The sequence below is a fragment of the Lepus europaeus genome, chromosome 2 (genome assembly GCF_033115175.1).
Source record: "Lepus europaeus isolate LE1 chromosome 2, mLepTim1.pri, whole genome shotgun sequence".
In the NCBI taxonomy this organism is placed as follows: Eukaryota; Metazoa; Chordata; class Mammalia; order Lagomorpha; family Leporidae; genus Lepus; species Lepus europaeus.
This window is the reverse complement of record NC_084828.1, coordinates 51,845,904-51,868,389: the sequence shown is the minus strand read 5'-3', so window position 1 is coordinate 51,868,389 and position 22,486 is coordinate 51,845,904. Positions and strand designations below refer to the sequence as shown.

The window sequence follows — 22,486 nt, the reverse complement described above, 5'->3', positions numbered from 1 at the left end:
TTTATATATATTTATGATATAAAGAATTTTGCTTCCTGTGTATGTGTGTATATTTCAGTAGATTTCATTGAAATGCTGTAGTTAACTTAGGGAGGGGATAACAATTAAACAGTGATATAATTGTGTAGACATATTAATATAATATTGTAGATATATTCACATTTGAAAATAGCTATAACTTCAAGAGATTATCTTTCTAGACATTTCCAAAGTTTTTATTTTCACCTATAAGAAAAGAGAGAGAGGAAAGACACACAGGGAGAGAGTTGGTTCACTGGCCAAATGCCCAGTAACAGCCTTAGCTAGGCCAGGCCAAAGCCAGCAGCCCCAAACGCCATATGTGTCTCCCATGTGGGTGGCAAGGGCCCAAGTATTTGAGCCATCATCTGCTTCCTCTCTGAATGTATAGAAGGAAGCTAGATCTGAAGTAGAACCGCTAGGACTCAAACTGGCACTCTGATATGGGATACGGGGCTCTCAAGTGGTGGCTTAACCTGCTGAACAGCAACACCTACTCCTGGGTCTTACTTTCAAGATGAGAAAACAGGACTAAAGAACTTAATGTGTAAACTGTACTCAGGTTTTTGAATACCTGGGCCTCATACAAGCATGCATCACATAACAATGGACCTCATATACCATGCTGATCTGTAAGATTATGATGAGGCTGCAAAATTCACATTGCCTCGTGACATCATAACTGTCATAATGTCATAGCACAAAGCATTATGTATTTGTAGTAATGTTGGTATAAAAAATCTACATTGCTGTCAGTCATATAAAAGAACAGCACAGGGACTGGGACTGTGGCATAGAAGGTTATGCCTCTGACTGCAGAGTCAGCATCCCATATGGGCACCAGTTCGAGCTCCAGTGGTGCCACTTCCAATCCAGCTCCCTGCTAGCTCAGCTGGGAATGCAGTGGAAGATGGCCCAAGCACTTGTGCCCTTGCACCCACATGGGAGAACTGGAAGAAGCTCCTGGCTCCTGGCTTCAGCCAGACTCAGCCCTAGCTGTTGTAACCATTTGGAGAATGAACTGGTGCATATAAGATTTCTCTCTGTCTTTCTGTCTCTCCTTTTCTCTCACTGACTTTCAAATAAATAAGTAAATCTTTAAAAAAATCAGAGCAAATACAATCACACATAGTACAAAATACTTGAGACTGATAACATATTATTATGTTGCTGGTTTATGTATTTACTACAATTTTTATCTTTATTTTGCAGTATATTTCTGGTTATTTTAGAAAAGTTTACTGCAAAAGCAGTATACCATGTTGCACCAGTGTTATGCCAGTAGCTGCCTCATGCATTTCGTGCTCACTGAATCTCTTGATTGCATCAAGAGTTCACTTTGAATGATTGATGTACACATCTAGGTGTGTATAAATACACGGTACAATGTTCACACTGTGATAAAAATCTCCTAATCACACATTCCTCAGAACCTTTCCCCATTGTTAAGTGACATGTAACTGTAAATCACATTCTCTGAGAAAAGGTTAGTGGTAACTAACAATGAGTCAAAGATTTGTTCTCTAGTAGTTGCTTGAGCAGTTAGCTATGTTTGTTAACAGCTGATGCTCCCAGAGATCACCTTGGCTTACTTTTATCTATTTATTCCTATTCCCATTCTCTAGTTTCTGTATATTTTGCTTTTTAAAGGCTTGTACCTGCAACCTACTTTAGAGACCTAAACTTGAGCTCTTTGTGTCTATGTGTTTTTTTCTCATATATATGTAAATATATATGCATATATATATTTTTTTTCACTGAGGCCTGTAACCAATGATTGATGGGGACAGCTTTTTTGTCTCCACAGGATGACCTCTGAAATGTACCTTAGACTCCAGAGTGTTCCTTGGTAACACTGAGTTTGGCATCTTCCTTTCTGCCCCCATTTTCTCAATAGTTCCCTTGAGACCTTTCTTAATAACTTGCATTCAAATTCTTGTTCAGGATTGGTTTTTGTGCAGACAATGACTAATGACAAAAATTGAAGCTATTCAGAGCATATCAATCCATCTGTCTATACATCTACCCACCTACCCATCCATCCATCTATGTATTTGCATTTATTTATATTTGCTATTACCTTCTCTCTTCCCTGCCTCAGTCCAAGTACTTTTGCCTCCCATCCTCCTAAGTTGGCAACACTTGAGACAATCTGTATGTATCCTACTCCATATTTCTTATGAATATTTACATTTATAATCAAGTTCAAATACATACATATAAGGAAATATTTTTGTCCCAAAAGTGAGATCATATGTGTATATACTGCTTTGCATCTTATTTTTCTTACTAAACACATAATAAACAAAGAAATTAGCACTTCTGTTGTGTTTTACGTTTCTTTAGTTATATGAGTTCTAAAAATATTTGCAGAGAAGGAAAAACTTGTATAAATGCTGATATGTAAAAGGTGTTGTTAGAATTTGAATTCATAGTATGGAAAGTTTTAATGCTATCAATCACTTTAAGCTCTCCCTTTAATTTTTTATTATTCTAATATATTTAATTAGATGCCTATACAATGCATATTTATGTATGAAGAGATTTTTATTTAGCTTGTACACAATTCCTCTGCTATTGTTTTGATTCTATATTTTGCTGTATGCCCAAATTTTTCTTAATGCTTTTGTAAATAATTCTTGAAAGCTTTTATTTAATAAACATAAATTTCATAGGTACAGATTTTTGGAATATAGTGGTTCTTGCCCCCATACCTGCCCTCCCACCCCCACTCTTGTCCCATCTCCTACTCCCTCTCCCATCTTGTTCTTCATTAAGATTCATTTTAATTATCTTTATATACAGAAGATAAACTCTATACTAAGTAAAGATTTCTACCCTTTGTACTCACACAGACACATGAAGTATAAAATACTTTTTGAAGACTAGCTTTACCATTAATTCTCATAGCACAACTCATTAAGGACAGAGGACCTCCATGGGGAGCAAGTGTACAGTGACTCATGTTGTTTATTTAACAATTGACACTCTTATTTATGACATCAGTGATCACCCAAGGCTCTTGTTATGAGCTTCCAAGGCTATGGGAGCCTTTTGTGTCCACAAACTCCAACATAATTTAGACAAGGCCATATTCAATGTGGAAGTTCTCTTCTTCATTCAGAGAAAGGTACTGCCTTCTTTGATGGTCCTTTCTTTGCACTGGGATCACACTCACAGAGATCTTTTATGTAGGTCATTTTTTGCCACAGTGTTTTGGCTTTCCACGCCTGAAATGCTCTCATGGGCTTTTAAGCCAAATCTGAGTGCCTAAAGGACTGATTCTGAGGCCAGAGTGCTGTTTAGGGAATTTGTCATTCTATGAGTCTGCTGTGTGGCCTGCTTCCCATGTTGGATCATTCTTTCCTTTTTAATCCTATTGTTACTGGCAGACACTTGGTCTTATTTATGTGATTCCTTTGACACTTATTCCTATCTTTAGGATCAGTTATGCATTTAAAATGATCACTTTAACTAGTATGATGGCATTAGTACCTGCAAACTTAATGAGATTTGGAATCCCAGGGCAAGTTTTTAGCTTTACCCTTAAGTGTAATTCCATGGGAATGTGTGCTGAACTGTACATCTCCTCCCTCTCTTATTCCCACTCTTATTTTTTACAGTGATCAATTTTCAATTGGTTTAAACACCTAAGAGTAATTCTGTGAAATAATTTTTAATATTTATTTAATGCTTTTACTCTTTAGGTCTGTATAAAATTGGTCTTTACAAAGGGTTGATGTCTTTATTTCCATTTTTTCAAATGTGAAGTCTGAGACTCAGGGAGATTAACTTCCCTTGGCTACAAACATACTGAGTATTAGAGGAAGAAGATGAATTAGGAATCCTTGACTTCTAACTCCATGTTTAATCCATCAGCATTGGATCAATTCCATTTTCTTACAAATAATTTCATTCATAACATTACGTATTCTATCATTAAAAGAAACCTTATGTAATAAAGCCAAGTGTTGTACATCTAGGAGCAAACATAGATATTATGTTCATTACTATCTTTTAGAATCTTACTGATTACCACAATATTGATTAGATGACAGTGGTTTAATCTTTATTAAATCTGTATGGTTCATACTTACTTGGAAATACTGCAAGTGGTTTTCACCTCCAAAGATATGAAGAATAAGACTATAGAATGAGTCAGTGATTTTTTGTGTAAGAAATATAACTCCTATGAAACAATGTCTCTTTTCTAAACAGTTTGTTATATATATATATATATATATATATATATTTGTACAGTGTAATAATCAGAAATTTTCAGTACATGAGTGTGTATCTAAACCAGTAGACAAAAATTACATATTTTCTTGTGATATAGGTGGTAGCATCTGAAAGGTACACTCAACAAATTTTTAAGCACAGGCTGGCCTGGTGAATGTGCAGAAATTATAGTCCAATTTAACTCAGCAAATTCCTCTTTTCTTAGGTATGGATTTATCGATGTCAGTTAGTGATAATGACATATTCATTGACTACATAATGATGAAGTCACCAGAGTGCCCAAAGTGCATTCAATCATGCTGTTACATTATCTCTCACTTAATCAAAACTATGTTTACTAAGTAGTACAATAGAGGAGTAGTAGGTTCCATTTTCATCTTGCCTCGTATTTCTTCAGAGAAATCTAAGTTTATTTCTGATATTCCTGTTGGGGCCCAAAATATGCTTCTTTGGACTTAGAAGCTGAGAGCACTTGTGGAACAGCAAATGCAGGGAAGTGCTTTCTCTGAAGTGCCCTTGAAGACCAGAATCACTCGCCAGAGAAGAAAACATTAGCCTTCAATTCTCTTACTAAAATTTCATTAACCAAGGAAGACTAAACTCACATTACAGAGGGAGATTAAACTCACATCACACCTACAACATACAGCAAATGTATCCTAAGCCATTGTCTTTGGATCCATTCATTTCCCCTAATAATCATTTATGCCCCCCTGTCAAGCTGCTTATCTTCCTACTTCCCTTTCCTCTATGGAGAGAGTATTGAAGCCTCAACTACATAGCCCTTCTTTGAGTTTCATATTCTGTGTTGTCCTGTGCACATGAGCATATTAATAAATTTATATGTCTATTCTCCTGATAATCTATTATTAGTTTATTTCAGATGATTCAAGTATCAAACCTCCAGGGGAAGTTCGAACTCCTATGTCTTCTTTCTAGTAAGTTGCAAAAATGCATCACATTCTATTTTATTGTAGTAAACTACAGGAAATCATGTATTTTTTACACTAAAACTTTTTAAAATTTTATGCTTCTTTTGACAATATTAAAGAGTAAGTGCAATGAGACATATTAGAATTGACTACCTGGTCTGCAAATTATCTATACCAAGAATATCAAGGAACGTGGCAGAAAGCATAAAGAGTAAGAATACAATAAAGGTAAGGGAGAATCTAATTAAGAAAATTATGATTTTGAGAATGATATTACATTTAAAAAGGGGGAAATTAAGGTTAACAGTTGAATTATCAATTAAATTTCTCTGGATAGCTTCTTTTAAAATAAAATAGCTACCTTGAATATAAAGAAAATATTTAATTCATTGGGTAGTTCTATTTATCCCTTAAATTATTATTTTCAAATTATAGTGACAGGTAAGCTTAAATTCACTAGCAAAATATATGTGCTACTCAAACTCATTTTGGTTTATAGTTGACTTTACAGTTTTCCCAGTTGAATAAAGAAATGCTACAGCAACTACATTGTAAGTTGAAGGAGTTACTTTATTGTAAAACTCCTTTTTTCTGCACTGTAAAACTCCCTAGAGTAGGTCATGACAGAGTTGAACATCTGACATCTTCTACATTAATATAACATAAAACAAGACAAATTAATTAAGAAACTGCTCAATAGTAAATTAGAGAAGATAAAAAGAAACAATAGGTTTCAGGTGCGGTCAAAGAAATGGGTTAAAGTAAAATAATATAGTATAACATATACTCAATATACACATAAACACATACATATGTATATGTAGTTTTTTCATAAGACTTACTTTCTCATAGTACTTGATCTCGTAGTCCAGAATGGCTCCATTGGAAAAAGCAGGTGCTTGCCATGATAGGGCAATGCTATTCTGGGAAGCCCAGTCCTTCCTTACCATGCCTATCAGAGAAGGCGCTGAAAGGAAAGAAAATAACTAAGAATTAATTGACAAGTCATTTTCCATAATCCTTTCTGTAATAATTTCTATTTCAAGAAAGACATAATTCTTATTGGAGAAGATACCAAAGTTGGTACCAGATTAATAAAATAGTCCTAGGATCTACTCTATTCATTATAAACAAGGCATTAAAATATATTTAGAAATGCTATCAGATAATCTGGGTAAAACCCAGGTATTCCAAGAATAAGGGTCAGAACTCATCTTTGGATTAATTGAATATATTTTTTCTTTAAAATGGCTTTGGTCCTGAAGTATGACATAAAGTAAAATATATGGCTGCTATATTTTATCAAATCTGAATATAATGCAGAAAAAAGCCCCATAATTACAAGTCCTGAAGATGTCTTAGTACTTTTAATAAAATTTATATGATAAACAATATTTACAACAAATTATTGATGATAAACATGAGGATTATCTTTTTTGTATGGCTTCTACAACATCTGAATAAATTATAAATATTTAACTTTGGAAGTTTATTTGCAGAAACATGTCTATCTTTTGTTGTTAAAAAATTATATTGAAGAAATCTAATTCCAACCTAAAATAATCTCATGTTAAACCTCCAATATTTAACTAGAATGCACATATTGTAGATTTTCTTTGTACATTTGATAAAAACCTCACATTTGAAGTATTCCTGTTTTTAAAAGCAGTAGTGTTTGACATAGAAGTTATAACTCAAATAAAGAGAAATTCAAATTAAACTATGAGATAATATTTCATATCCATCAGACTAGAAAAAAATAAATTTTTGACAACACACACTGTTAGCTAGGCTGTGAAAAAAAGTACCTCATTATGTTGGTGGAGATATAAAATTTTATGATGGGAAATGTAACAATTTAAGGCAAATTATGTATTCATTTATACTCTGACAACTTGGAATTGATTCCAGAGATACACTGCACAAACACAGACTGTCATACTCAGTAATTCAACAAAATAGGAGATCTTGAAAAAGAATCAACCCAAATGCCCATCAACAGTAGACTGGATAAAGAAATTATGGGACATGTACTCCATAGAATACTATACAGCAGTAAGAAACAACGAAACCCAGTCATTTGCAACAAGATGGAGCAATCTGGAAAACATCATGCTCAGTGAATTAAGCCAGTCCCAAAGAGACAAATATCATTTGTTTTCCCTGATCGGTGACAACTGAGCGCCAAAGGGGAAACCTGTTAAGTGAAATGGACACTATAAGCAACAATGAACTGATCAGCTCCTGTCCTGACTTTAGATGTACAATGTAATACTTTATCCTTTTTAGTATTTGTTGTTGTTGTTGTGATTCTAGTACTATTGGTTGAACTCAGTAATTAACACACAATTATTCTTAGGTGTTTAAATCTTAACTGAAAAGTGATCCCTGTTAAATCTAAGAGTGGAAAAAGAGAGGGAGGAGATGAAGAGCTATGGGTTATTTAACTATGTGCTTATTTTCAAAGACTTGAATAATCACCTTGTAACAATGAAAAAAAAAAAAAAGAATCAAATAGATGGGGCCCGCGCTGTGGTGTAGTGAGTAAAACCGCCTGCTGCAGTGCTGGCATTCCATATGGGCGCCGGTTCATGACCTGGCTGCTCCACTTCCAATCCAGCTCTCTGCTATTGCCTGGGAAAGCAGTAGAAAATGGCCCAAGTCCTTGGGCTCCTGCATCCATGTGGGAGACCTGGAAGAAGCTCCTAACTCCTGGCTTAGGATCTGTGCTGCTCTTGCTGTTGTAGCTAATTGGGAGTGAACCAGCAGATGAAGACTTCTCTTTCTCTGCCTCTCCTCTCTCTTTGTAACTCTGACTTTCAAATAAATTAAAAAAAAAAATCAAATAGAAATCTTGGAAATAAAAAAAAAACTGATTAAGTCAATTGAAAAAGCACAGTTTAAAGACTCAAAGACAAAGTAGGGGCCTGCGCTATGGCGCAGTGGGTTAAAGCCCTGGCCTGAAGCACCGGCATCCCATATGGACACCAGTTCTAGTCCTGGCTGCTCCTCTTTTGATCCAGCTCTCTGCTATGTCCTGGGATAGCAGTGGAGGATGGCCCAAGTCCTTGGGCCCCTGAACCCATGTGGGAGACCTGGAAGAAGCTCCTGGCTCTTAGCTTTGGATTGGTGCAGCTCCGGACATTGCAGCCATCTGGGAAGTGAACCAGCAGATGGAAGACCTCTCTCTCTCTCTCTCTCTCTCTCTCTCTCTCTCTCTCTCCCTTTCTCTGCAACTCTTATCTTTCAAATGAATAAAATAAACCTTTTTTAAAAAAAGACAAAGTAGATGAAGAAGAAATAATATTTGAACTTTGAACACAAGTCTTTTAACTATCTCAAGACAAATACAAACAACAAAAAAAGATCACAGCCTCTGTGAGTGAGATAACATTAAATGAGCAAATAATCTAATTTGGGGTATTCCTGAAAGAGATAATAAGGGAAAAGAATTGAAAACCTATTCAGTAAAATAACAGCTAAAAACCTGCATTTTCAGGAAATATATGGCCATTTAAGTACAAGAGGCCCATAGCACCTCAAAGAGACATAACCAGAAATGATCTTTACCCACCAACATTGTCAAACTCTCAAAAACCCAACACAGGGAATTCTAAAATGCATCTGCTCAACAGAGGAAACAGTCAAAAAGGGTGGAGAAATTACCAACATAAAATATTTGTAAACTATTCCCCAAAGAAATAATATCCAGAATACATGAGTATAAGGAACTCTAAAACCTCAAAAGAAAAAAATCTAATCATTCAATTAAGAAACAGGGAAAGTATCTAAATACACATCTCTCAAAAGAAATGCAAACGACCAAGAAATATTGAAATGTGTTTAATATCAATAGGCATCAAGCAATAGAAATTAGATTTACAATGAGACATCATCTGACTCCAGTTACAATGGCTCTTATCAAAAAGACAAAAAGTAATAAATTCTGGTGATAGGGGGAAATAGGAACCCTATACATCTCTGGTGGAAACACAAATTATTATATCCAATCAGGAGAAAAGTAAGAAGAGCCCTCCAAAACCAAAAATTAATCTACTGTATGACCCAGCTACCTCACTTCTAATTTTATGTATGTAATGAAAATGACATCAGCATATCAAAGAGATGACTGCACCCTCGTGTTCACTTCAACAATATTCACAATAGCCAGGGCATAGAATCAACCAAACTGTCTACCAGTGGACACACACACAATAGAATATCATTTAGCTATTTTTTTTAAAAAAGGAAACTGCCATTTGCAGAAAAATAGATAAAATTTGAGGCCATTATGTTAAGTGAAATTAACACAGACACAGAAAGGAAATATCAAATGTCTTCTCCCATATGTAGAAGTTTTTTTTTTTAAACCTCATCTTAATTAAAAATTTGATTACTAGATGCTTGGAAGGATGGGTGGAGGGAAGATAGAAGCAGGTTGGATAACAAGTACCAAAACACAGTTACATAGAAGTAATAAAGTTTTGGTGTTTCACAGCACAGTGGAATGACTATTGTTCACAATGTGTTATATACTGAGTGAAGAAGTCAAAGACAAGGAACCGTTAGACACCAAATTTAAAGGTAAAGAAAATGGTAAGGAAATGCAAATGTTAGTTATTGGAATTGATCAGTTTATACTCTATACAAGAGTTGGCATACTGCACTGTATCCCACCAGAAAAGTACAGTTTACTTTAATTGAAAAAAAGTGTTTAAAAGATTAAAATAAATGAAAAAAAAAAAAACCTGAGAGTTATTATTTAAACTACCAGTAGGGTCGTTGTTTGATGCAATGGTTAAGGCACCATTTGCAATGCCCACATCCCTTATTGGTGTGCCTGGCTGGGCCTCGCTTCCAGCTCCCTCCTAAGGCACACCTGGGTAACAGCAGGTGATGTTGGATGAATGCCACTCATGTGAGAGACCCAGACAGGTCAGGGTTCCAGGCTTTGGTCTGGCCCAGCTCCAGCTGTTGTGGGCATTTGGGGAGTGAACCAGAGGATGGAAGAAATCTCTGTATGTGTCTGTTTTCATATAAATAAACATAATTGAAAAAGAATAAACTATGACTAATAAATTTATCCCTTCTGGAAACTGCAGTAGTGTACATGTATTAAATGGTGCCATATCGTAAATTATAAATTTAAAGTGAATCATATAAATTATAAGTTGATGTATGCAATCCATTCATTATAATATTTGAAAATTCTTTTATTTATATTGAGTAACGCTTAATTTTCAGTTTAATGCCCAATGTTATAAAGCAAAATTACCAGTATATTACCTTTGCCTCAGAATTACTTAGCACTCAAAGTCAGCAATATAATCCTTGCAAATCTTATAAGAAATCCAATTACAGAAACAACATAATAGTATCACCACCGAGTAAAATATAAATACCGTTTTTCTAATTTCTAATTCTCCATTGGTCAATTAATTGTATAGTTACATTACCTAAATTTATGTCCCATCTTAAACTTTTCATAAAACAGAAACAAAGAAAATCTATTCTCTAACTACATATGTTCTTCAATTATACATGGACTTCTGGGTCCAAGAAATACACCAAAACCTAAATTCTCTTTACTTCTGCATATTTCTTTCATATTTAAATATTTATATTTTACATAGTAGCAAAATAACACATAATTTAAAATAATTCTAATATGCTTGATACAATATATCCTAAACTTTCTCTATTTTGATGTAGCTTGTATAATTATTATTTAAGTAGCTAAAATATTCAATTGTGTTGATATTTATGAAGTCATTCATCTAATGTTGAACGTTGAAATTTCCAATGCTGGGGCTATAGAGCTGCCGGCTGCAGAACCAGCATCACATATTGGCAACTGGTTCCAGTCCCTGCTGCTCAGCTTCTCATTCAGCTCCCTGATAATGTGCCTGGGAAAGTATCAGAGAATAACCCAAGTCCTTGGGCCCTTTCATCCTTGTGGGAGACTCTAATGAAGCCCCTGGCTCCTGTTTTTGGCCTGGCCTGGACCTGGCTGTTGCAGCCATTTGCAGAGTGAACCAGTAGTTGGAAGATTCTCTCTCTCTCATTCTTGTTTTCTCTCTCTCTCTCATCTCTCCCTCTCTCTTTGTAACTATGCCTTTCAAATAAATGTCTTCATTTTTTAAAGAAAAGAGCCATATCAATATACATTAGGCAAACATTTCAAGCAGTTAATAAATTAAGGAGAACAATATAGTAAATAATTTAGAATTCAGTATTATACCCCCCAAATACTGTACTGTTTTCACTGAAGCCAACAGTATATAGAATTTTATTTTAAAAATGAAGTTTCAATATAGGAAACCTCAAGCATGTGTTTCCAATATGTTCTCTAATTTTTTTTTTAGTAACTCAGGTTTATACAATATCTGACTCTGACATATTTTGACAACAGTGTACCAGGGAATTTAAAGCAGAAAATAATGTTATACATTTTACACTCCCACATGAGAAAAATTGATTTTAGGACACAGAACAGCAACTATTGATTTTTTACTTCTGACTCTAAAAAATCAGAGAAGTCAAGAAATAGGGTAATAATATCTTCTGGAATTGGCCAGATAGGAGGCTGACGGAACAACTGAAGACTCAAGCAATGTGTCCTAAGAATTATGTATTCAGTGTAGCTTTCGGTATGACTGTATTTCTGTTATACATCCTTTCATAAGCCTTCACAACTTAGCTGCGGCCTTCCAAAAGTGATTGTTGAGTAGATCACCACATTCTTCAGAATGGCCTGAATACAAATTTTTCTGATTACTACATTTTCTGAATCTGAAATAATTTACCAAAGACAATATTAAAAAATTAAGGGACTAGACAAGAAAATTAGTTATCAAAAGAAATCTTCATAATTAGATGAGTATTATGTTTTTATGCTTATGTGGAGATGATAGAAGAGTAAACTGTTCAACTATTTAGCTTTTAATTAAAATTTAATCATTTTTCTCAAAATTTTCTATATATCAAGTACTTTCCCTTATTTTAATCTCAATCTGTGGGGTAGAGATTGTCTTCATCTTTCCATTTTTCAAGATAAGGAAGCTAAAGTGCAAAAGACTTGAGCAGTTGTTTATTGAGGAGATATAATTTTGAATTTTAACATTATCTCAAATAGCAATTGGAAAATTAATATTTGTTCTGCATTTCCTCTTAAAACTAAATCTAATTTAGCATTGTAATATTTCAAAATTAAAATATATGCTTCAAACTAGAAGCAAGTAATGACAATGCCACAAATATCCTTTTTATCTGCAAATGTGTCTTTAAGTTTTTTTTCTAGTACAGCCATTCAAAATCATAATGTGGATTATTACAAATATCATATGTTCAATTTTTTTTATTTGAGAGGCAGAGATACAGTGTATGTGTGGGTGGGTGGGTGAGAGAGAGAGAGAGACAGAGAGAATCTTCCAACTGCTGGTTTACTCCCTAAAGGACTGCAAAGGCCAAGGCTGGGCAGGGTTAAGCCAGGAGTCAGGAACTCTATCTGGGTCTCCCACATGAGCGATTGGGTTGTCTTCTGCTGCTTTCCCAAGCACATTATCAGGGTTCTGGATCAGAAATGAAGCTGTCAGGACTGCAACTGTTGCTCATATGGGATGCTCATGTCACAGGTGGTGGCTCAACCCACTGCACCACAATGCAGGTTCCCACAATATAAGTTTTAATAGTGAATGCTAAATAATAGACTCTTTTTTTTTTTGACAGGCAGAGTGGACAATGAGAGAGAGAGACAGAGAGAAATGTCTTCCCTTGCTGCTGGTTCACCCTCCAATGGCCGCCGCAGCCAGCGCACCGCGCTGATCTGAAGGCAGGAGCCAGGTGCTTATCCTGGTCTCCCATGGGGTTCAGGGCCCAAGCAACTGGGCCATCCTCCACTGCACTCCCGGGCCATAGCAGAGAACTGGCCTGGAAGAGGGGCAACCGGGACAGATTCCGGCGCCCTGACCAGGACTAGAACCTGGTGTGCTGGCACCGCTAGGTGGAGGATTAGCCTATTGAGCCGAGGTGTCGGCCAATAGTAGACTCTTATTATTGGGACAGATCTTAGAAGACATTTAGCACTTAATTAACCACGTTCTGCTTTCGCAGTTGAATTAAAGAGTCACTACTTGGAAAAACTCTCTATTTGTTTTTATAAATCTTTAGTTATTAAGAAGTTCCTATTGGAGTCATTGTCTTCCTATACTCTGAAGGTAGGTCCCAGGTCTCATATTTAACATAAATATAATTAGTTCTTTTACCTTTTCTCATGAAGCATCCTTTTTTCTTCTCTCCCTTCCCCCCTTCTTTCTCCTCCTTTGTTCTTTCCCTTTCCTTCTCTCCTTTCTTGTTTCTTCATATACTTTTTTCTGTGCTTTTTACTGTATCTCTTTTTTCCTTTTCCTTTCTCCCCTGTGCTTCTTTAAGAAAGACTATTTGTGTGCTTTAAAGGAAATCCAATCAACAACATATTGAAATATAAAGTTCAATGCCCTCATAACCATCAAAGTAAATTAAAAAAGGCAAATATAGACCAAAAAGTACACATCAGAACACAATTTTAAGGACATATGAGTTTTTCCATGTTTTTGCTAGTGAACCAATGGGTATAAGTGTAAAGCAAGAAAACAACATAATGTCACGTCCTGTGTATGCTTAGGAAAGAGGCCCAATTTTACTTGAGAAATTTGTACTATTTTGATACTATTTATCATGTAGATTGACATGATTTTGGAACTGGAGATCAAGCCACACAATATTTCTGATATGTATCTTGTTTTAGGAATATTTCTGAACTTAAATTATATTAATACAGCCTGATATCTGACTCTTGTGCTTTTGTTATGTGTTCTCCCTATAATCAGAGTATAATTATAATACATGTTGTTATCTGTTTTTAACATGTGGTTAAAACCTGATTATGAGTTTGAAATATATACTAGAGACATATATGTAGCCAAGTAAGTACTTTTATGCTCTTCCTAGCTTCTCTTTTTTTCATATCTGAGATTAAATTTTTATTTATTTATTTATTTTTATTTTTGACTGGCAGAGTGGACAGTGAGAGAGAGAGAGAGAGAGAGAAAGGTCTTTCTTTGCCATTGGTTCACCCCCCAATGGCCACTGCGGCCAGCGCATCACGCTGATCCGAAGCCAGGAGCCAGGTGCTTCTCCTGGTCTCCCATGCGGGTGCAGGGCCCAAGCACTTGGGCCATCCTTTACGGCACTCCCAGGCCACAGCAGAGAGCTGGACTAGAAGAGGAGCAACTGGGACAGAATACAGCACCCTGACCGGGACTAGAACCCGGTGTGCCGGTGCCGCAGGTGGAGGATTAGCCTATTGAGCCACGGCGCTGGCTTAGATTAAATTTTTAAAGAACTTAATTTTGGATTCATTTGTGGTTCAACTGGGGAAAGTGGGTTAAGTTTTGAATAACAGGCTCCTCAAGCAGTAATACATAGATATCTATTTAATAATCTAGCTCATTTTACATGTTTATTACTTTTTTAAAAGTATTCAACCTGTTTCTTTTTATATGGTTTAGGAACTCTGGGCGTATGAATTTTCCTCAATCTGTAATCCGAGGTTTCTCTCTACCTTTTTTTTTTAAATCAGAAAAGTGAGATATTTTCCTCTTTCTGATTGTATCAATTTGTACTATAGGCAACAGATGATCTTATTTTTTTTCCATTTTTCACCCAAAGCTAATTACATTCTGATTTTTTATTTTTAGAAAGGCTTTACTTTTGAATTTCAAAAGATCTTTCTCAAGAAAATATTAACATTGTGAAACATTCACTTCTTCACCTTTCCCACTACTTTCTACAATGTCAGTGTGATGCTTGACAAGACATAAGTGAAAAAATGTGTGGAAACATCTGCAAGAAAACTCTCACCACCTGTGGAGGTCACACTGAAAACTCACTTTATGACTGGTGAGTCAGAATGAGACAGCACTGTCAGCACTTAATTACTTGGAATAAAACCTGATGAGTTATTTTTTAAACTCTTTCAGCAAAATCTGTGCCTCTTTAATTTCTCTTTTGTTGATCTTATGACTGGCTGATTTAATAGGCTCACTGTTAAGCTTGTCTTTATGCTGCTGTTTTCAGTAATTCACACCAGAGACTTCTACTGACTATTATTTAATTCCAGAGGTGTTTGTGAAACTGTTTATATGACAGATGCTATGAAACGAGCTTCTTTGAAACATAAGGGGAAAAACGTATTCTAAAATTAGACCGGTCTGAGATTCTGCTGACCTTATTATTATCTCTCAAGTTCCAGTCAAAGGTATATTTGTTCTACTAGAATGTTCTAGGAATTTAACATAGATTAGTCCCTCAAATTTCAGAAAGTTGGCCTGGACACAGAGGGAAAAAGGCAACAATTAGTCCCTTCCATCTTTAAACAAATTCTTTTTCTATAATATGTCATCATATTAAAATCAAGAACATTATTTTCTAGTAATCTTTTCAGTCAAAAATACTATTATTTTAACTGCACAATTACATAAATTATACATAAAATTATAAAAATAGATTTGAAAATATCCTAGACATATATGAATATAGTTGTAATTTCTGGAACTTGGTTTGTTCTTCAAAAAATTTTGTATCATACAAAAATACAAAAAATGACCTACTTTAAACAGTATTGGAAAGAGCAAAATATTTTCTTAGAATAGTCAGAGAAGTTATTTATAAGTAAATGACTAAAATCATTTTAATTAATATTGTGGAAACGAAGAAGCTCAAAATAATGAAACTTGCAGAAATATAAATATTTAAAATATTGCAGTTTGAGTGGATAATATTTTACAACAAAATTTATTATGGTATTTTAAAAACTTTTAGACACATAAAAAGTCCTGTTTATAGATATTTTAAAAAAATCCATACACCGGCTGGCGCCGCGGCTCACTAGGCTAATCCTCAGCCTTGCAGCGCCGGCACATCGGGTTCTAGTCCTGGTCAGGGCGCCGGTTCTTTCCCGGCTGCCCCTCTTCCAGGCCAGCTCTCTGCTGTGGCCAGGGAGTGCAGTGGAGGATGGCCCAAGTGCTTGGGCCCTGCACCCCATGGGAGACCAGGATAAGCACCTGGCTCCTGCCATCGGATCAGCGCGGTGCGCCAGCCGCAGCGCGCCACCCGCGGTGGCCATTGGAGGGTGAACCAACGGCAAAGGAAGATCTTTCTGTCTCTCTCTCTCACTGTCTACTCTGCCTGTCAAAAAAAAAAAAAAAATCCATACACCTTATAAAATGATACAAGCATGGCAAAACAAATGTGATATGTAAAACAGCACAATAAGTTCTAAAACAATATATGCCATCATTGCATTATTACTTTTTTTGATAAACAGGAATACTCCCAAATTATATATATGGTTATATTCATATGTGTGTGAATAGGGTAGCACCAAATTATTAATAATGATTTACCATGTCAGCCTAGTAAAACTATATGTAACAACAGCAGAACAAATTTTGTAATTATCCAATACATACTTATTTTTAAGTTAGTAAATTATTATGAATAATTTTTGTTGGTAAGATTTATTTATTTGAAAGGCAGGGGTGACAAAGAGACAGGGAGAGACAGAGTCTCTTCCAGTTGCTGGTTCAATTTCAATATGCCTGCAGTAGCCAGAGCATAGCCAGGCCAAACCTAGAAGCTAGGAATTCCATTTTGGTATCCCAAATGGTTGTCATGGACCTAAGTACTTGGGCCACCATCCCCATCCACTGCCTTTCTAGCTCCATTAGCAAGAAACAGGATTGGAAGTAGAGCAGGTGACACTTAGCCAGCACTCTGACAGGGAATTCAGACAACAACCGCCCCATCTGTAATTTTTGGTGAAAATCCAGCTGGCCCTCTAAATCCATGAGTTTCACATCCCTACATGCAAATATTTAATGGTGAAAAATATTTGGAATGCAATTGTGTGTATATTGAACATGTGCAAATTATTTTCCTTGTCATTATTTCCTTAACAACATATAAGAAAAACTGTATCTATCTATCTATCTATCTATCTATCTATCTATCTATCTATCTATAGAGAGAGAGAGAGCAGTTATGCTGTATTAGGCATTAGAAGTAATCCAGACATTAATCAAAGTATAAGGGAGGATGTGCCTGGTTGTCTGCATGAACTATGCCATTTTAAATAAAGGACTTGAGCATCTGCAGATTTCACTCTGTGAGAGAGGAGAAGAGAACCTGGAAAATATTCCCTGAAATAACAAAGAGTGACTGAATTTCCTGGGGTCCTGTAATACAGTGAGATGACCATAGCTCACAATAGTTTATTATTTACTATATAAAGAACTGGAAGAGAGGATCTGATAGGCTCCAAACACAAAAGATAAGGAAATGGAAAGGCCTATTGCTTGGTAAGATCGGCTTATTCTGTGTCTAAGTGTTGAAATATTGTGGGGCAAACTGTTGAAATCTTTGCTTAATATATACTGAACTGATCTTCTGTATATAAAGAGAATTGAAAATGAATCTTGATGTGAATGGAAGGGGAGAGGGAGCGGGAAAGGGGAGGGTTGCGGGTGGGAGGGAAGTTATGGGGGGGAAGCCATTGTAATCCATAAGCTGTACTTTGGAAATTTATATTCATTAAATAAAAGTTAAAAAAAAAGAAATATTGTACTGTACTGCATCAAAACGTACAGACACTACATTAACCCAAAATGTAAAAAAAAAATAAGTGGATAAATGAAAGGAATATGATTTTATTATAAAAAGCCTAGCTATACCTAATATTTGCTCATGTGATACTCTGAATATTGGTTCCAAAATATGATTTCAAAAGTTAATAATTTTCAAAAAATTAAACATAAGCACAAATACATATACATACATACACACATATGTGGGCTCTAGCTCATAAAATAATACATGTAGTTTTTGGAGGGAGTCACTAATTTTTAGTCTTGCTCTATATTTTTGTTATCTTTCAATTTATATGATGGTACAGAATTGCTGTAAAAGCTAGCAGAAAGATCATTAACCTCAAAAGATTTTAAATCCAGGTGATTTTGAAAATAACATTATACTTCTAAGTTTTATAGATTTGCTTTCTGGACATCTTAAGAAAAAATTCAGTTTTTGGACTCCTACGGTACATAAACAGAAAAGAAAATTTCAGTTATACTTTGGGGCTGCGAAACAACACGTGCATAACACTGGGCATTTTAGAAGATTCCCATTTAAAGACTTCCATTCATAGAATGAGGTAAAATAGGAGCAATTACCTTTTCTCCCTTAAGACAGAAGACCACACAACCTTAAGACTTTGATCACTTCAGATGGAATTGATTTTGATGTCTGAACTCTGAGAACATTTACTGTACGCCTGATGACATCCAGCAATTGACTGTCTTTATCCGAAACATTTACAATTCCTCCTTACAGAATATACAAAAACACAGTGACTTGCTTTCTTGACCTTCACTCCTCCTTCACACATGAAGGAACTTTGAAAAGTCCTTGCAAAAACAGAATTAAAAGAAATTTTGTGGGGCTGGTGCTGTGGCACAGCAGGTTAAAGTCCTGGCTGCTCCACTTCTGATCCAGCTCCCTGCTAATGCGCCTGGGAAAGCTGCAAAGGATGGCCCAAAGCCTTTGAGATCCCTGCAATCACGATGGAAGACCCAGAAGAAGCTCCTGGCTTTGGCCTGGCCCAGCCCCAGTCATTGTGGCCATTTAGGGAGTGAACCAGCAGACTGAAGACCTCTCTCCCTCTCTGTCTCTATTCCTCCCTGTAACTCTACCTTTCAAATAAATAAAATAAATATTTAAAACAAATTTGCTTTGGTGCAAAATTTAAAAATCAAAGCAGGTTTCCTATTGTACTCATTTTTTTTTTTTTTTTTGGACAGGCAGAGTGGATAGTGAGAGAGAGAGAGAGAGACAGAGAGAAAGGTCTTCCTTTTTGCCGTTGGTTCACACTCCAATGGCCGCTACCGCCGGCACATCACGCTGATCCAAAGCCAGGAGCCAGGTGCCTCTCCTGGTCTCCCACGCGGGTGCAGGGCCCCAGGACTTGGGCCATCCTCCACTGCCTTCCCGGGCCATAGCAGAGAGCTGGCCTGGAAGAGGGGCAACCGGGATAGAATCCGGCACCCCAACTGGGACTAGAACCCAGCCACGGCGCAGGCCTTGTACTCATTTTCAATGAACTTTTTGCAGATTCCTCATGCGAAACCCACCTACTTTACACAGTGACTTTGGAAGCATAGTTGTTCTCATTTTAAAGATGATAAAATAGGCTCAGACTGGGCATGACTTAGCCACACTTAGATAACATGTAAAGGACAGACTCTAGACTCTGAAGTTTAGAATTACAAACTGCATTCCAGCAATTATTGCATAAAGTTCTGAGTTTCCTTTATGACCTAGTAAATAGTATCACACAAACTCAACAGGTAAGATTTTACTCAAAATGTTTAAAACTTATTTCAGGGGTTATAAGGCAACTGTCCTCCCATCTATAATTTTGTTCTAAAAATCATCTATGACACTGTATGAGTACTGTTCAATTGCTCTATAAATTCCATGCATATGACTGCAATTTTACAAAAGTAGAATTAGAGTAGGAAAATAGTAATAGAAGAGTAGTGCCATAAAAATGTTTATTTCAATATGAGAAGTTTGAACATAGAGTGTTGATAAAAGTATCAAATATGGAGGATGAAGTCATAGTGTAGTGGTTAAGCCACCGCCTGCGATGTTGGCATCCCATGTAAGCAATGGTTTGAGTCCCACCTGTGCCTCTTCTGATACAGCTTCCTGATAATGTGCCTGGGAAAGCAGCAGCAGATGACCCCAATATCTGGGTCACTGGCACCTATGTGGTGTCGGCCTGGCCCTGTCAGAGCCTAGCTGTTGCAGGCATTTGGGGAGTGAACAGATATATGAAAGATCTCTGTCTTTCCCCTCTGTAACTGTGCCTTTCATATAATTAAATAAATCTTTAAAAAATGGTATGTTCTAATTCATTTGTATATTATTAAAATCCATCTTGAGTTAATTTTTTAAATTTTAAATGTTTCCCATTACTGAGTAGTTTCATTTGAAAAAGTATTTGTATTGAAAGTGAAAGCAGGGGCTGATATTGATGCGTAGTTGATTAAGTCACCACATGTAATGCAGGTATCCCTTATTGTAGTGCTGGGTTGAATGTAGCTGCTCCACTACTGATTCAGTTCCGTGCTAATGTGCCTGTGGAAATAGCAAACGTTGCCCTAAGTTTTTGAGTCCTTGCCACCCACATGGCAGACTCAGATGCAATTCCAGGCTCCTTAGCCTGGCCTAGATCCAGCTGTTGTGGCCTTTTGAGGACTGAACCAGCAAATAGAATACCTCTTTTTCTCTCTGACTCTCCCTATCTGTCACTCTGCGTTTCAAATCAAATCTTAAATTTTTAAAAAAAGATAGCAAAAATGAAAATATGTTGAGTTACTTGAGTATTTGTTGACAGTACTACTGTTCTTTTTTTTTTTTTTTTTTGACAGGCAGAGTGGATAGTGAGAGAGAGAGAGAAAGGTCTTCCTTTGCCGTTGGTTCACCCTCCAATGGCCACGGCGGTAGGCGCGCTGCGGCCGGCGTACCGCGCTGATCCGATGGCAGGAGCCAGGTGCTTATCCTGGTCTCCCATGCGGGTGCAGGGCCCAAGGACTTGGGCCATCCTCCACTGCACTCCCGGGCCACAGCAGAGAGCTGGCCTGGAAGAGGGGCAACCGGGACAGGATCGGTGCCCCGACCGGGACTAGAACCCGGTGTGCCGGCACCGCAAGGCTGAGGATTAGCCTAGTGAGCCGCGGTGCCGGCTCATTGCCTTTTCAATAATTCTAAGTCCATGCACTTCATCTTTGTATCATCTCTCTCCCAGAAGCTGTGATCTCACTTTCCTTTGCCATATTTTAACAACCTTGCCACTGAAATTCTTTTTTTAAAAATTATTTATTTATTTAAGAGGCAGAGTTATAGACAGTGAGAGGGAGAAACAGAGAGAAAGGTCTTCCATCTGCTGGTTTACTCCCCGCATGGCTGCAACAGCCAGAGCTCAGCTGATCTTAAACCAGGAGCCAGGAGCTTCCTCTGGGTCTCCCACATGAGTGCAGGGGCCCAAGCATCTGGGCCATCTTCTATTGCTTTCCTAGGCCATAGCAGAGAGTTGGATCAGAAGAGGAGCAGCTGGGACTCGAACTGGCACCCAAATGGGATGCCAGCACCACAGTCGGAGGGTTAACCTACTGAGCCTCAGCACCCACCCCTGATTGCAATTTTAACTGGTAAGATTCTGCTGGACAATATAAATTTTCACTCTGCCCTAAGATTCTGTAGGCTTCCATAGATTTCTAACTTGCCCTAAGATTCTGTATAAGGCTTTCTATTTTTAAAAAGCTGCATGCTTATGTTTTCATTTATTTTTGGTAGTGGAACCTGTATAAACAATACAAAAAAAGACAAATTGCTAATATTGCTTGCTGGACACTTGAGGGAATGTTGAATGATCCTGTTACATTGATTCAGAGATGATGCAAGCATTCTTGCCAACTCCCCAGTAAAGGGACCTCAAAACTGCTGTTGTTCTCTCATTAAAGAAGAAATGCCAATTTAATATCCTTTGGGTAAATTCCAAGGAGTGGGATGGCTGGGTTGTATGGTAGGGTTATATTCAGGTTACTGAGGAATCTCCAGACTGACTTCCATAGAGGCTTAACCAGTTTGCATTCCCACCAACAGTGGGTTAGTGTCCCTTTTTCCCCTCATCCTCGCCAGCATCTATTGTTGGTAGATTTCTGAATGTGAGCCATTCTAACTGGGGTGAGGTGAAACCTCATTGTAGTTTTGATTTGCATTTCTCTGATTGCTAGTGATCTTGAACATTTTTTCATGTGTCTGTTGGCCATTTGGATTTCCTCTTTTGAAAAATGTCTACTGAGGTCCTTGGCCCATCTCTTGAGTGGGTCATTTGTTTTGTTGTTGTGGAGTTTCTTGATCTCATTGTAGATTTTGGTTATTAATCCTTTATCTGTAGCATAGTTTGCAAATATTTTTTTCCCATTTTGTTGGTTGCCTCTTTACTTTCTTGACTATTTCTTTTGTAGTACAGAAACTTCTCAATTTGATGCAATCCCAATAGTTAATTTTGGCTTTGACTGCCTGTGCTTCTGCGGTCTTTTCCAAGAAGTCTTTCCTGGTGCTGATATCTTGCAGTGTTTCTCCAATGTTCTCTAATAATTTGATGGTGTTGGGTCGTAGTTACCCAAAGG

General features: G+C 36.8%; 1 protein-coding gene across 1 annotated transcript in view; it reads right to left on the bottom strand.

Moving 5' to 3' along the window:
* The window catches only part of EPHA6 (EPH receptor A6), a 1,087,270-nt gene that overhangs the window by 372,566 nt on the left and 692,218 nt on the right, over nucleotides 1–22,486 (bottom strand). The window contains exon 6 of the mRNA XM_062206703.1: nucleotides 6,035–6,159. Within this exon, the coding sequence (XP_062062687.1) occupies nucleotides 6,035–6,159 (125 nt within the window). The remainder of the gene's footprint in view (nucleotides 1–6,034; nucleotides 6,160–22,486) is intronic.